General features: G+C 51.5%; 1 protein-coding gene across 2 annotated transcripts in view; it reads right to left on the reverse strand.

Moving 5' to 3' along the window:
- The window catches only part of THAP4 (THAP domain containing 4), a 45902-nt gene that overhangs the window by 11781 nt on the left and 18975 nt on the right, over positions 1–15146 (reverse strand). For both annotated transcript variants that reach the window (XM_005574888.5, XM_005574889.5), the window contains 3 exons: positions 9219–9378; positions 5929–6038; positions 4876–4979 (listed from right to left, as the gene is read on the reverse strand). In XM_005574888.5, the coding sequence (XP_005574945.2) occupies positions 4876–4979; positions 5929–6038; positions 9219–9378 (374 nt within the window). The remainder of the gene's footprint in view (positions 1–4875; positions 4980–5928; positions 6039–9218; positions 9379–15146) is intronic.

Below are 15146 nucleotides of genomic sequence, written 5' to 3' on the forward strand. Positions count from 1 at the left end.
ATAACTCCAATATCAAAATGGACAACAATGTCTAAAACCAACATATCATGACAACTCAGGGTTATCCCTGAAAACAAACATGGCCCAGCACTGATGAGCTATTAATATAATTTATTAGAGCAGTCCCCAAACTTTTTGGCCCCAGGAACTGGTTTTGTGGAAGACAATTTTCCACAGCTGGGGGATAGGGGTGGTTTCGGGATGAAACTGTTCCATCTCAGATCATCAGGCATTAGATTCTCATTAGGAGGGAAACCTAGATCCCTCACATGTGCAATTCACAGCAGGGTTTGCGCTCCTATGAGAATCTAATGCTGCCACCTGATGGACAGGAGGTGGAACTCAGGTGGTCATGCTAACTCACCTGCTGGCCACTCATCTCCTGCAGTGAGGGTGGTTCTTAAGAGGCCACAGCCAGTCTGGGGGTTGGGGACACCTGATTTACTGCATTAACAGCTTCAAGAGGAAGGCAAGTAGGGAAAACAGACTAATTCCCAAAAGGTTATAAAAGCATTTGATGAAATTCAAAATTCATTCCTGAATACAATTTTTTTTTTTTTTTTTTTGAGACGGAGTCTTGCTCTGTCGCCCAGGCTGGAGTGCAGTGGCGCTATCTCAGCTCACTGCAAGCTCCGCCTCCTGGGTTCACGCCATTCTCCTGTCTCAGCCTCCTGAGTAGCTGGGACTACAGGCGCCCGCCACCACACTGGCTAATTTTTTGTATTTTTCGTAGAGACGGGGTTCCACTGTGTTAGTCAGGATGGTCTTGATCTCCTGACCTCGTGATCCACCTGCCTTGGCCTCCCAAAGTGCTGGGATTACAAGCGTGAGTCACCACGCCCGGCCCCTGAATACAATTCTTTTTTTTTTTTTTTTTGAGACGGAGTCTGGCTCTCTCGCCCAGGCTGGAGTGCAGTGGCCGGATCGCAGCTCACTGCAAGCTCTGCCTCCCAGGTTCACGCCATTCTCCTGCCTCAGCCTCCCAAGTAGCTGGGACTACAGGCGCCCGCCACCTCGCCCAGCTAGTTTTTTTTTGTATTTTTTTAGTAGAGACGGGGTTTCACCGTGTTAGCCAGGATGGTCTCGATCTCCTGACTTCGTGATCCACCCGTCTCGGCCTCCCAAAGTGCTGGGATTACAGGCTTGAGCCACCATGCCCGGCCCCTGAATACAATTCTTAACGTACTAGAAACGGAATCTTGTTAACTTGAAAAAGTCTTTTTTTTTTTTTTTTTTTTTTTTTTTGAGATGGAGTCTCGCTTTGTCACCCAGGCTGGAGTGCAGTGGCGCGATCTCAGCTCACTGCAAGCTCCGCCTCCTGGGTTCATGCTATTCTCCTGCTCAGCCTCCCGAGTAGCTAGGACTACAGGCGCCCACCACCACGCCCAGCTAATTTTTTGTATTTTTAGTAGAGACGGGGTTTCACCGTGTTAGCCAGGATGGTCTCGATCTCCTGACCTTGTGATCCGCCCGCCTCGGCCTCCCAAAGTGCTGGGACTACAGGCATGAGCCACCGCGCCCAGCCTCGAAAAAGACTGTCTTTTTTTTTTTTTTTTTTTTTGAGACGGAGTCTCGCTCTGTCGCCCAGGCTGGAGTGCAGTGGCGCTATCTCGGCTCACTGCAAGCTCCGCCTCCCGGGTTTACGCCATTCTCCTGCCTCAGCCTCCCGAGTAGCTGGGACTACAGGCGCCCGCCACCTCGCCCGGCTAATTTTTTTGTATTTTTAGTAGAGACGGGGTTTCATTGTGTTAGCCAGGATGGTCTCGATCTCCTGACCTCGTGATCCGCCCGTCTCGGCCTCCCAAAGTGCTGGGATTACAGGCTTGAGCCACTGCGCCCGGCCGAAAAAGACTGTCTTAACCAAGATATGCACCTGCACTGGAAAACAAAAAAAGTAGAAAAATTTTACAACTTAAAAAAAAGGCTATCCAGCTGGGCGCCGTGGCTCATGCCCAATCCTAGCACTTTAGGAAGCTGAGGCGGGTGGACTGCTTGAGGTCAGGAATTTGAGACCAGCCTGGCCAACAAGGTGAAACCCTGTCTCTACTAAAAATACAAAAATTAGCTGGGCGTGGTGGTGCACGCCTGTAACCCCAGCTACTCGGAAGGCTGAAGCATGAGAATCGCTTGAACTCAGGAGGCGGAGGTTGCAGTGAGCCGAGATTGTGCCACTGCACTCCAGCCTGGGCAACAGAGTGAGACTCCGTCTCAAAAATAAAAAGGCTACCTTCTTATCTACCAGTAAGTAATTTACAGTGAGCATCTTACAGGTGGTGACACACAGATCTATTTCCACTAGAGTCAGGGACAAGCAACATTCATGCCTGCTGTTCTATCCGTGCTGTGCCTGAGATCCTGGCTGTCCCAAAGTTACACAAGTGGCCCAGTTCGACACAGAGAAATCAGAAGTGTCCACACAATGACCAATAATCAATTTGAAGATTAAACGGAAAAAAATGTATTTACAAGCAACAAAAATGATAAAGCTCTTGAGTTTACCCTAACATGAAATGTACAAGACCTATATGATTAAAACTGTGAAGAAATAAAGCTTTTATATATACTATAATACACAAAACATGACCTACAGTCACCATAATACATTGCCATGCTGCTGTATATTGCTATCCATGAAAATATGTTAATTCTTCCCAAATTCACTCATGTATTCAATGCAGTCTTGATGTACATTTTATAAACCTTGAGATGTTTATTCAAAAGTTCATCTAGTAGAGGAAGTACTTAAGAATGACTGAGAAAATTTGGAGGAAAAATGTGGGAAACATTCCCTTAGACATTAACATGTAATATACAGCTGTGAGAGCTAAAAATGTGTTACCGGTAATGAAGTGAACAAGCAAAGGAAGAAACAGAAACAAGGCTGGGCACAGTGGCTCACGCCTGTAAATTCCAGCACTTTGGGAGGCTGAGGTAGGCGGATCACTTGAGGTCAGGAGTTTGGGATCAGCCTGGCCAACATGGTAAAACCCCATCTCTACTAAAAATACAAAAATTAGCCAGGTGTGGTGGCGCGTGCCAGTAATCCCAGCTACTCGGGAGGCTGAAGCAGGAGAATCACTTGAACCCGAGAGGTGGAGGCTTCAGTGAGCTGAGGTCGCATCATTGCACTCCAGCCTGGGCAACAGAGCAAGACTCCTTCTCAAAAAAAGAAAAAAGAAAAAAACAAACAAACAGACCCCTATATTTATGTGGATGTGGCTTAATATATGTATGACATTCCAAATCTGTGGGGTCAGGATGGAATTCAATGAGTGGTGTTGGGACCACTGGGCCACTCATCTGGAAAAGTTGGAATTATACGCTGCATCACTCAAAAAACAAATGTGAGACAGATTAAAGGTCTAGGTGTTAATGTAAAAAGGAAAGCTGTAAGAATACAAGAAATGAAAGAACAGGCCGGGCGCAGTGACTCATGCCTGTAATCCCAGCACTGTGGGAGGTCGAGGCAGGTGCATCATGAGGTCAGGAGATCGAGACCATCCTGGCTAACACGGTGAAACCCCGTCTCTACTAAAAATACAAAAAAATTAGCTGGTCATGGTGGCGGGCGCCTGTAGTCCCAGCTACTCGGGAGGTTGAGGCAGGAGAATGGCATGAACCCGGGAGGTGGAGCTTGCAGTGAGCTGAAATCGCACCACTGCACTCCAGCCTGGGTGACAGAGCGAGACTCTGTCTCAAAAAAACAAAAAAAACAAAAAAAGAAAATGAGAGAATGTTTTTATCATCTTGGAGTGGACAACAACTTCCTTAGCAAGAACCCAAACCCAAACATTGTAAAGGAAACAGCCCAGAGGCAACGATAGGAAAGCTGAGCATCTGTGGGGTACAACCCATCATGGACCAGGTCACAGACTCTAGGGAAATATGTGTTGCAAATAAAGCAGACGACAGATTAACCCATGGCATATAGAAAGCTCCCACAAATCCTTGAGAAAAAAAAGGACAATCTGGCCAGGCGCAGTTGCTCATGCCTGTAATCCCAGCACTTTGGGAGACCAAAGTGGGCAGATCACCTGAGATCGGGAGTTCAAGACCAGCCTGACCAACATGGAGAAACCCTGTCTCTACCAATAATACAAAATTAGCCGGGCGTGGTGGCGCACACCTGTAATCCCAGCTATTTGGGAAGCTGAGGCAGCAGAATCGCTTGAACCTGGGAGGCAGAGGTTGTGGTGAGTGGAGATCCCAGCACTGCACTCCAGCCTGGGCAACAAGAGCAAAACTCCGCCTCAAAAAAGGGGCAATGCATAGAAAAACAGGCAAAGACTTTGAACCTCAAGTACACAGAATAAGAAGCACAAATGGCCAGTGAGCATGGGGAATGAGCCCTCCCGCTTCTAAGTGAGATTCAAAACAGGAGTAATATTTCATCTTTATTTCTCAGATTTGAAAGGACCGAAATTCTGAAAATATACCACGTTGTTAAGGAGTGGGGAACAAGCTGCCCTCATGCAAGAGATAGTGGGAGGATAATCATGAAGAAATACAATCTGATAGCGTGTATCAAATTTAAAATGTACCTGTCCTTTAATCCAGAAATTTAACTGGGAAAATTTTATCTATAGATACGGATATAGCTGCAGACGTGGACAACCCAAATGTAAAAGGATGTCTGTAACTAACAACAAACCTCAAATAAACCAAACCACCCGCCAGCTGAGGAGAAGGCAATGAAATGAGGGAATGTCCACCCTGGGATGGTCCGAGAAGGGAAAAGAATGAGACAGTGAAGACAGGCCTGTGAGATGCGGTGGCAACACACGCACTACCTTACGGAAGAGGAAAAGGTTGACTCCGCAGACCTCTGCACACACAAGACAGGAGGGCGCTGGGGCAGGGCCGGGAGGGGCTCACCTGCTCTACGTGGGGCTCCTTGGCGAAGGAGATCCTGGCGATGGAGTGGGATGCGATGCACAGCTCCTGCCCGTTCACCTCACCCTCCTCCACCTCTACCACACCTGCAAGAGAAAGGTGGTCAGCTCACCCAGCAGCTGCTCAGCTCGCACAGAAGCAGCCTTGACTCTCCTCGCCTGCAAGCCAGAACTCCACAGGAGACCCCAACCCTGCAGCCATGGAGGCAATGATACTTCTCCTCCTCCCTGCTTCACCCTGTGGATACAGAGGGAAAGCCACAACTCTCCTCACAGCACAGGCAGGTGCTCTATGGAAGGCCCCTCTTCAGAGGTGCCCAGGGCCCCAGTCCTCCCACCTCCACCTATCAATCAGACTGGCAGAATCACCCCTAGTACATGCAGTGGCAGGTGGGGATGGACATCCAGGAAGAAACACTGATCTAGAGTCATGCAGGCTGGTTTATTTTTTGAGACAGAATCTCGCTCTATTGCCCAGGCTGGAGTGCAGTGGCGTAGTCTTGGCTCACTGCAACCTCTACCTCCCAGGTTCAAGTGATTCTCCTGCCTCAGCCTCCCAAGTGGCTGGGATTACAGGCGTGCACCACCACATCCAGCTAATTTTTGTATTTTTAGTAGAGACGGGATTTCACCATGTTGGCCAGGCTGGTCTTGAACTCCTGACCTCGTGATCCGCCCGCCTCGGCCTCCCAGAGTGCTGGGATTACAGGCGTGAGCCACAGTGGCCGGCCTGTTTTCCAGTGATTCCTAATGAATGCACATAGCTCATGACCATTTCTGCCAACACGGCACTGGGCAAACGGGCCCTCTCATGGTCAGGGAGTTGCACGCACCCAACCTGTGTGCAGAGGCCTCTGCAGCTACACAGACGGCCCCGCAGGCTCCCACGACCGCCGTTATCACTCAGGGCCATCCCCATGGTCCCCACCAGCACATGTCTCAGCAGGGCTGCCAATGGGCGTCCCCGCACCCCTGCTTAGAATGCAGGCAGTGGCCTCCCATGGCCAGCACCCCCACCCCACAGGCCGGGCCTCACCTGTGTTCTGGGCGCTGACAAAGGCCACCTTGTTGGTGTCGGGCTTGAGGCGGATGAAGCCACACTCTCTGTGCATCGGCTTGCGCGTGTCCGGGTGGAAGGAGTTGAACCTGGATGGGAAGTTGGGGATGGGAAGCCTAGGCACTGGCCTCCAACATGGTGTGGGCTGCGTGGATGCCAGGACTATCCATGCTGCCCTCTAGGTGGCTGTTCCAGCCACGCCTACACACCTGCCTGCCCCCACTACCACTCTGCTCATTTTGGCTGTGTCTGTCTTACCTGTTGACCCTCCACTCCTGAAGATGGGCTGCTCCAGCCACGCCCACACACCTGCCTGCCCCCTCCACCACTGTGCTCATTTTGGCTGGGTCTGTCTTACCTGCTGACCCTCTGCTCCTGAAGACAGGACTTGTTCTTAATCACCTCAGGGCATATCCTTGCCCTAGGCCCATTAGCCCAGGCCTCACACAGTGTCAACCCTAAGCATTCCCTTGCAGTAAACTTCACCCTAACACAACCTTTCTCTTTTGAGCTATGTTCTTGTGTAAGACTCTAATCAATTCCTACGGTAAGAAACACAACAGGTGCTGAGATACGGTATGGTTTCTTATCACCCTTCATCATTAGTGCAAATACTCAACAGTAAAAGACAGGCGTGTGCATCTTGAACTGAGGGCACAAACCCATGGCTTAGAAACTAACTCGCTGGCATGGTGACTCAGGGCTATAATCCCAGCAATTCCAGAGGCCCACTCAGGTAGATTTCTTGAGCCTAGGAATTTGAGACAGGGTTGGGCAACACAGACCCTATTTCTACAAAAATAAAGACAAAAAAAAAAAAAGCCTCATTTATCATTTCACCAACCTTATGAGTTTCTACAGGGACTCCGTCTCTATGATTCTTAGAGATAATTTTTTTTTTCCTGACACTCAGGGCTGGTGTGCAGTGGCATGATCTCAGCTCACGCAACCTCTCCTTTTTGGGTTCAAGTGATTCTCCTGCCTCGGCCTCCCAGGTAGCTGGGATTACAGACATGCACCACCACACCCAGCTTTTTTTTTTTTTTTTTTTGAGATGGCATTTCTCTCTTGTTGCCCAGGCTAGAGTGCAATAGTGCAATCTTGGCTCACCGCAACCTCCGCCTCCCAGGATCAAGCGATTCTCCTGCCTCAATCTTCCCGAGTAGCTGGGATTACAGGAATGCGCCACCATACCCAGCTAGTTTTGTATTTTTAGTAGAGATCGGGTTTCTCCATGTTGGTCAGTCTGGTCTCAAACTCCCGACCTCAGGTGACCCGCCTGCCTTGGTCTCCCAAACTGCTGGGATTACAGCCGTGAGCCACCATGCCTGGCCACACACCCAGCTAATTTTTGTATTTTTTTTTAGCAGAGACACAATTTCACCACATTGGCCAGGCTGATCTCGGATTCCTGGGCTCAAGTGATCCACCCACCTCGGCCTCCCAAAGTGCTGGGATTACAGGCATGAGCTACTGCGCCTGGCCAAGATAAACTTCTGCTGGGCTAGGGATGGTGCTACACCTTACAGAATGATGCATGCTCACTAACATAACCCTGATAAAGAAATACATTTATACCATACTCTAGGACACACACACACACACACATATACCATCACATTTACTGAAATATATTTTCCATTCTGGTTCATTTTTCTTCGAATGCTAGTCACAAAATTGACTTTCTGACCTTTTAGTGGGTTATAATCTAGAGTTTAAAAAAGACTGCCTCGGTTCTGGGGTATTTTGTATTATCCAGAATTCTCACCTTTTGGTTTATGTGCAGATATATTACTTTGACCTCAACCATTCAATCAAGAATAATGTAAAAAGGTATGAAATATTTATAAAAACAATGAGATCTTCTAAAAAGGGACAGAGGGTATCAGAGCTGGGGATCTGAGAGCCAGGTACCCAGCCCAGTTCTGAAACTGCTAGGCATTATACAAACAGTACCAAGTTGGATTAGTAAGATTCTTTTTTTTTTTTTTTGAGACGGAGTCTCTCCCTATCACCCAGAGGCTGGAGTGCAGTGGTGCCATCTTGGCTCACTGCAAGCTCCGCCTCCCGGGTTCACACCATTCTCCTGACTCAGCCTCCCGAGTAGCTGGAACTACAGGTGCCCGCCACCACGCCCGGCTAATTTTTTTTTTTATTTTTAGCAGAGACGGGGTTTCACTGTGTTAGCCAGGATGGTCTTGATCTCCTGACCTCGTGATCCACCCGCTTCGGCCTCCCAAAGTGCTGGGATTACAGGCTTGAGCCACCGTGCCCTGCCCAGATTCTTAACATACAGTTATGTAATGGAGACTGAGGAGGGAAGAGTTTGCTTTTTATACTTTATTGCTGAAACTTTAAAAAAAACTGTGTATTACTTCTATGATTAGAAAATAAAAATACATCAACCATTCCCCATCCCTGGTGGCTCTCCTCTACTTCAGAGGCCTACATGGCTATCTCCCTAAAAGCAGGCAATTTCTCCAACTGTGGGGTGGAGGTGGTGGGAAGGGATAGAAGGACCTCAAGGGGCTTCTGCTTTCTTGTATGGTAAGAATATGAGAACCACATACTAACAGCTTCCTTGTGATCCCAAATAGGTCAGGGCGTATAAAATACAACTATGTACTATTATTTTCAGTAATACTGGGTGACTAATTTTTTCTTTTTTCTGAGACAAGGTTTCACTCTGTCACCCAGGTTGGAGTATAGTGGTATGATCACGGCTCACTGTAGCCTTGGCCCTCCCTGGGTTCAAGCAATCCTCCCACCTCAGTTTCTCGAGTAGCTGGGACTACAAGCATGTGTCACCACACCTGGCTAAATAAATAAATACTTATAGTAGAGACAAGGTATCACTCTGTTGCCCAGGCTGGTCTTGGGCAGAATGGTGCTGAGCTCAAGCAATCCTCCTGACTCGGCCTCCAAACTGCTGGGATTACAGGTATGAGCTACCACACTGGCCACGGTGATTAATTTTGATACACAAATTAAGTATATGCATTTGTTTTTATGTTTGGATTAATAAGCCTGTAATTTGGTGGTCAGCTTAATATCACCAAAAATATAACAAAACCAGAAAGTACCATTTTTACCAACTCTGTGCCTCAGCTGCACATTCAGGCAAGAGGATGCCTTTCTGAAATAGATGGACAAGTTCCTTTTACACCTTCCTGCTTGGCCTTTGTCTGTCTTTGATCAGTCTGGAATTATTTTCAGAGACCTAGGTGGCCCACGAGTCAAGCAGGGTGGGGTGGAGGGAGACAACTTACGAGAAGTTCAGCATGGGCTGGCCCACATGGGAGATGTGAACCTCTTCCAGGTACTGGAAGGGCTGCAGTGTGGGGTAGGTTCCGGCTCCAGGTGGGTCCGACAGCCAGGTGCCCAGCATCCAGGACAGTGGCTCCACCACTGGGTTCATCTTGGGGGGCTCTGAGGACAAAAGAATGAGACTTATCAGTGGCCTCCCTCCAACAATGCCTTGCTGAGCTTTAAGCGGAATGCACGCTCCATATCGGCACTTGCTTCTGGTGGCCGCAGCTAATCCTGGAGGACCTGTCAAGAGGGGGAGAAAATGGCCAAACAACTGGCAAATGTCATACTGTGAGATCCAGCTTCAGAAGCCTCTACAGTTCCTGCAGAAAAAAGAGAACCAAGAGGTGCCAGGCAGGGCGCAAGCAAAGCCAGAGGCCTCGTGCCCCACAGCAAGGCTGAAAACAGCTCACACGGCAGGCACGGTGCCCTGGCGTGAGGAGTGTGTGAAGGAGACAAAGAGCACGAGGGAGAAAATGAAAAAGGGATGCAGGGTCTCAGAGCAGGAGAGCGTGAGGAGCCCAGGGGTAGGCGGGGCTTGAACGGAAAGTAAGATCTCACTTCCCTGAGGAGGGGCCGGGGCTTCGCAGTAGCCTGTGTAGTGGCCAGGAGACCCCTTTAGAAGGTTCCTGGAAGGGTTCAGTCTCTCATCCCACTAAGTGTGAGGGATGACGCCACGGGCCAGGAACTCAAAAGTGAGGGTGCTGAGAGGAACTCAGCAGGCAGGGGGTGCTGGGTTGGCTATTCTTCTGGGTGACCCCCAAAGGGACCCCTGCTTCCTGCCCCACTCAGCAAGGACTGGGTGCTCCCGAGCGGCTTTTCAGGATTCACTCACGTGACCCTCGTCCTGGCTGGATGCCTGGGCCCTGCTCTCACTCATTTTCTAAGGGAGACCTGTGCAGGGACCACAGGAAAGCCCCACCGCGTGCTACCCACCAAGGGCGCTGGAAGAGGAGGACTGATCCCCAGAGGCAATCCCAAAGACCTTCTTCCCAGGCCTGCTTATCCCTCAAGTCTCAGTGCTTCAATTGACAGAACGGACACTGAACCCAGGAGCAGCAGCAGGGAGAGAAGCAGCTCTGTGGCCGCACGTGCCTCATCTACGAAGCCCAAAGACGCCCAAGCACAGAGACTGGCCCACACACAGGACTGACCCCCGGCGTCTCCTCCAGGCCCGTGCAAGCAGAAGACGGACTGGCAGGGACAGGATCAGGACTGGGTGCACAGGCCTGGCCTTGTTGGGGAGGAACAGGAGGCCAGTGTGGCTGGGGGAAGGAGATCCTTGCCCCTCAGGAGGGCCGTGACCTTGATTCTGAGCAAACAGAAGCCCTTGAGAGGGCTGAGTGGGAGGGACGAGGACTCTGATCACAACCACAGGAAGCCAGGGAAGGCAATGGCAAAAACCCTGGTGGCAGAGGAGGGTGGCCTGGGCCAGGTGGCCGTGGTGGAGGCAGTGGAAAGGACCTAGACTCTGGATCTATCTTGAAGGCAGAGCCACCCGGATGTGCTGATGGTCTGGATGTGAGAGAAGAAGGTAACTGAGGTTTCTGGCCTGAGCAACTGAGAAGACAAGTTACCATCAACAGAGAAAAGGAAGAGTAAGCCGGGCGCGGTGGCTCAAGCCTGTAATCCCAGCACTTTGGGAGGCCGAGACGGGCGGATCACGAGGTCAGGAGATCGAGACCATCCTGGCTAACACGGTGAAACCCCGTCTCTACTAAAAAATACAAAAAACTAGCCAGGCGAGGTGGCGGGCGCCTGTAGTCCCGGCTACTCGGGAGGCTGAGGCAGGAGAATGGCGTAAAAACCCGGGAGGCAGAGCTTGCAGTGAGCTGAGATCCGGCCACTGCACTCCAGCCTGGGCGACACAGCGAGACTCCGTCTCAAAAAAAAAAAAAAAAAAAAAGAAAAGGAAGAGTAAGAAGAACCTTGGGAGGTGTGAAGCTTGCTGATTTTCTAACAGCAAAACTCAGTCACCTGGGATAGCCCAAGTCCTAAGATGGGCTAAACAAACACCGTAATTTCTCAGACAACCAGCTACAGCCTTGGAGAACCTTTCAGTTTGGTAGATTTTATGCAGCTCAGCACTGGAAAGAAAGAGGCTTTGGGCCGGGGGCGGTGGCTCACCCCTGTAATCCCAGCACTTTGGGACGCTGAGGCGGGTGGATTACCTGAGGTCAGGAATTTGAGACCAGCGTGGTCAACATGGTGAAACCTCGTTTCTATTAAAAACACAAAAATTAGCCAGGCATGGTGGCGGCGCCTGTAATCCCAGCTACTCCGGAGGCTGAGGCACAAGAATCGCTTGAACCCGGGACGCGGAGGTTGCAGTGAGCAGAGATCGCGCTACTGCACTCCAGCCTGGGTGACAACGTGAGACTTTGCCTCAACAACAACAACAACAAAAAAAAAAAAAAAAAAAGAAAAAAGAAAAAAGAGAAGAAAAAGAAAGAGGCTTTGCAAACCTCGAGATTTTGGGCCGGCTCTCTGGCCTGTGCCAAGTGCACCCCACAGCCACGGCCACGGGGCTCTGACTCTCCTGGGACCGAGTAGACCCACTTCCACTGGCGAGCGCAGCCTGCACGGCAGCTGAACCCTGTGGGAAGCGGCACCTGGGCGCTGTGGAGCAGCGATCTCCACCCCTCACGCCCGAGTCCCCAGCACGGCCACTACCGGCGCCTGGGTCCCGAGGGCCCCGGGGAGGCCAAGGGACCTGGCAGCGCCCCCCAGGGTCCCAGTGAACAGGGGCGCCAGGGCCGCGGTACCGGGCGTGGCCTTCGCACTCCCCACGGGGCGGGACAGCTCCGGGCCAGGGTGAGGGGCGCGCGCCCCAAGTCCTGCCTCTGCTCCAGGGCGGCCCCCTCCAGCCTCCGCGGCCCCGGCCCAGAAGCGCAGCCACGCCTCAGGCGCCGCAGCTCCGCCCCCTCTTGCGCCGGCAGGACCGGGTGGGCCGCGCTCGCCCCCTAGCGCCAGGGTCGCGCCACTGCGCCCTCCTTGGGGAGCGGCGGGGGAGTCGGGGCGGAGGCTGGGCGGCGCGGGGCGGTGGGGCGCGCTCACTGGCTGCCACCTCACCTAGCAGGCGTCACAGGGCTCACTCAAGACCTCCAGCAAGGGCAGAGGCAGGAGCCTCGCCAGCCCCTACACAGATCACAGCGACCGCGCCCCTCGGCCCGCGAGCCCCCTCCACTCCTGCTTTCTGCCGGGGTCTCCTCCGGGTCCCCCATCTACTTGGCAGACGCCTCTCACCGGCACCCTCTGCCTCCCCACGGTCTTTCCGAACTCCCACCACCCACCGTGGAGTCCTCTCCAGGAGGCCCTGTCTGTCCTCCACCCAGCGCTCCTCAGAGGGGCCCGGAGAGGAGGAGCTCCTTAAATGGGGGAGAAAGACGGACAGAGCCAGGGACAGCCAGAGACGGGACAGGGACAGAGACAGACAGAGACAGAGAGAGACACGGGGATGGGGCCAGAGACAGAGCCAGGGCCGGAGACAGACAGAAAGGGATCTTTCTTTCTTCCTCAAACCTTTCTGGGGGTCTCCGAGGGGGAGACCCACAGCATTACTACCTTTCCCCCCAAGAATTTAAAAAAAAAACAAAAATAACGAAAAACCTTTTCCCTGAACTTGATTTTCAGGGAAAATAGGTCACAGATACAACCCACAGCCACCAAAACACACATACGGATGCTGTGAGAAGCGGAGGGTCAGTGCCTCGCTGGAGGACAGGAGGGGCCTCTGGGAGCTGGGGCAGGGGTGGCCCCTGGGGAGAGGCCTCAGAGCCTGGCCTGGCTCAGAGACCTGGGGAGGAGGAGTGGGGAGCCCTGGACTTCGAGGCCTGGAGGCTCTTCTGGCCTCCGCTCTGCCACAGGGAGCTCCTGCAAACAGCAGGCCCAGGGCACCCCACGCGTCTGCCCAGGTGCCAAAGGGCCAGGCTGGCCTCCACGCAAGGCTGACCCCGCCCACCATCAAGAAGGAATGTGCCACTCTGAAAGAAAGGGGTGCTGCTGGCCGGGCGCAGTGGCTCATGCCTGTAATTCCAGGACTTTGGGAGGCCGAGACAGGTGGATCATCTGAGGTCAGGAGTTCGAGACCAGCCTGGCCAACATGGTGAAACCTCCGTCTCTACTAAAAATATAAAAAATTAGCCGGACGTGGTGGTGGGCACCTGTAGTCCTAGCTACTCGGGACGCTGAGGCAGGAGAATTGCTTGAACCCGGGAGGCAGAGGCTGCAGTGAGCCGAGACTGTGCCACTCCACTCCAGCCTGGGTGACAGGGTGAGACTCTGCCTCCAAAAAAAAAAAAAAAAAGAAAAGAGAAAACGGCGTGCTGCCCCTGAAGACCTTCTGCTTCTCCAGCGATGGACTGTAAGACACTGCTTGAGTTCAGAGATGGACAAAAGGTAACAAGACAACAAGAGCAATAAAACATACAAACTGGGCCGGGCACGGTGGCTCAAGCCTGTAATCCCAGCACTTTGGGAGGCCGAGATGGGCGGATCACGAGGTCAGGAGATCGAGACCATCCTGGCTAACACGGTGAAACCCCGTCTCTACTAAGAAATACAAAAAACTAGCCGGGCGAGGTGGCGGGCGCCTGTAGTCCCAGCTACTTGGGAGGCTGAGGCGGGAGAATGGCGTGAACCCGGGAGGCGGAGCTTGCAGTGAGCTGAGATCTGGCCACTGTACTCCAGCCTGGGCGACAGAGTGAGACTCCGTCTCAAAAAAAAAAAAAAAAATACAAACTGCAAAATGTTGCTGGGGCAAAGGTGAAACTAAGAGACAGGGTCTTGCTCTGTCACCCAGGCTGGAGGGCAGTGGCATGAATACAGTTCACTGTGGCCTCGACCACTGGGGCTCAAGTGATTCTCCCGCCTCAGCCTCCTGAGTAGTTGAATGAAGCTGCTCCATGAAGAAAGACCACTAACTAAACATGTAACAACTCAGGAGAGAAACGGCAAAGAAAGAGGAGAAGGTGAAACGTGACCTGGCAGAAGTTGAGAAAGTAAAAGAAAACAAGCCACCACCCAAATGAAGTGGAGACTGGAAGCAGTGCAGGGAGAAACAAACATTGGGAAACACAGCAGAACACAGAGGACAGAGATGAGTTTAAAAAAAGATAAAAGATAGAGAAATGGAAACAAAGTTAGAAGGACGGGAATGCCTGGCACACTGCTGATGGGAACGTGGACTGGCACAGCCTAGTGAAGGCCATCTGGCATGTGCTTGAGAGGTTAAGCGTGGAGCAGTGGCCCAGGACTGCCACTCCTGGAGACATGCATACCCAGCAGAAATAACACACCCGTCTCCACAAGACGCTGCCCATGAATGTTTACAGCAGCACCATTCCCAACAGCCCCAAAGTGGAAACAACGCAGATGTCCGTCAACCAATGAGTAAACAAACTGCAGTAAATCCCATGAAATGTTATTTGGCCATAAAAATGAAGTACTAATATAAGCTGCAATTCAGATGACCCTTGACAACACGAAATGTGAAATCAGGCTCAAAAGAGCACACATTCTGCAATTCCATCTCTGTGAAAGGTGCGGAACACACACATCTACAGAGACAGTACAGGGGTTGGTGTTTCTCCACAGCCGCGTTCTGTGGCAGAAGATGCTAGAGCCACACGTAGAAGGCACAGGAGGAGGGAAGGTGACTGGCAAGGACATTATATCTGGCCACAAATGGTCCCTCCGGACCACAGGCACGTGAGCTGGCTCACTGACACATGCAGTGAGTGCGAACTACAAACTGGATTCTGAAAACCCAGTCCAAAAAATCTTCAAATAATTCAATAATCTTATATTATCGGTGGTTGCCTGTTGAAATAATTTTTAGATAATATAGGGTTAAATAAAATACATTATTAAAATTGATTTCACTTGTT

The sequence above is a fragment of the Macaca fascicularis genome, chromosome 12 (genome assembly GCF_037993035.2).
Source record: "Macaca fascicularis isolate 582-1 chromosome 12, T2T-MFA8v1.1".
Classification (NCBI taxonomy): domain Eukaryota; kingdom Metazoa; phylum Chordata; class Mammalia; order Primates; family Cercopithecidae; genus Macaca; species Macaca fascicularis.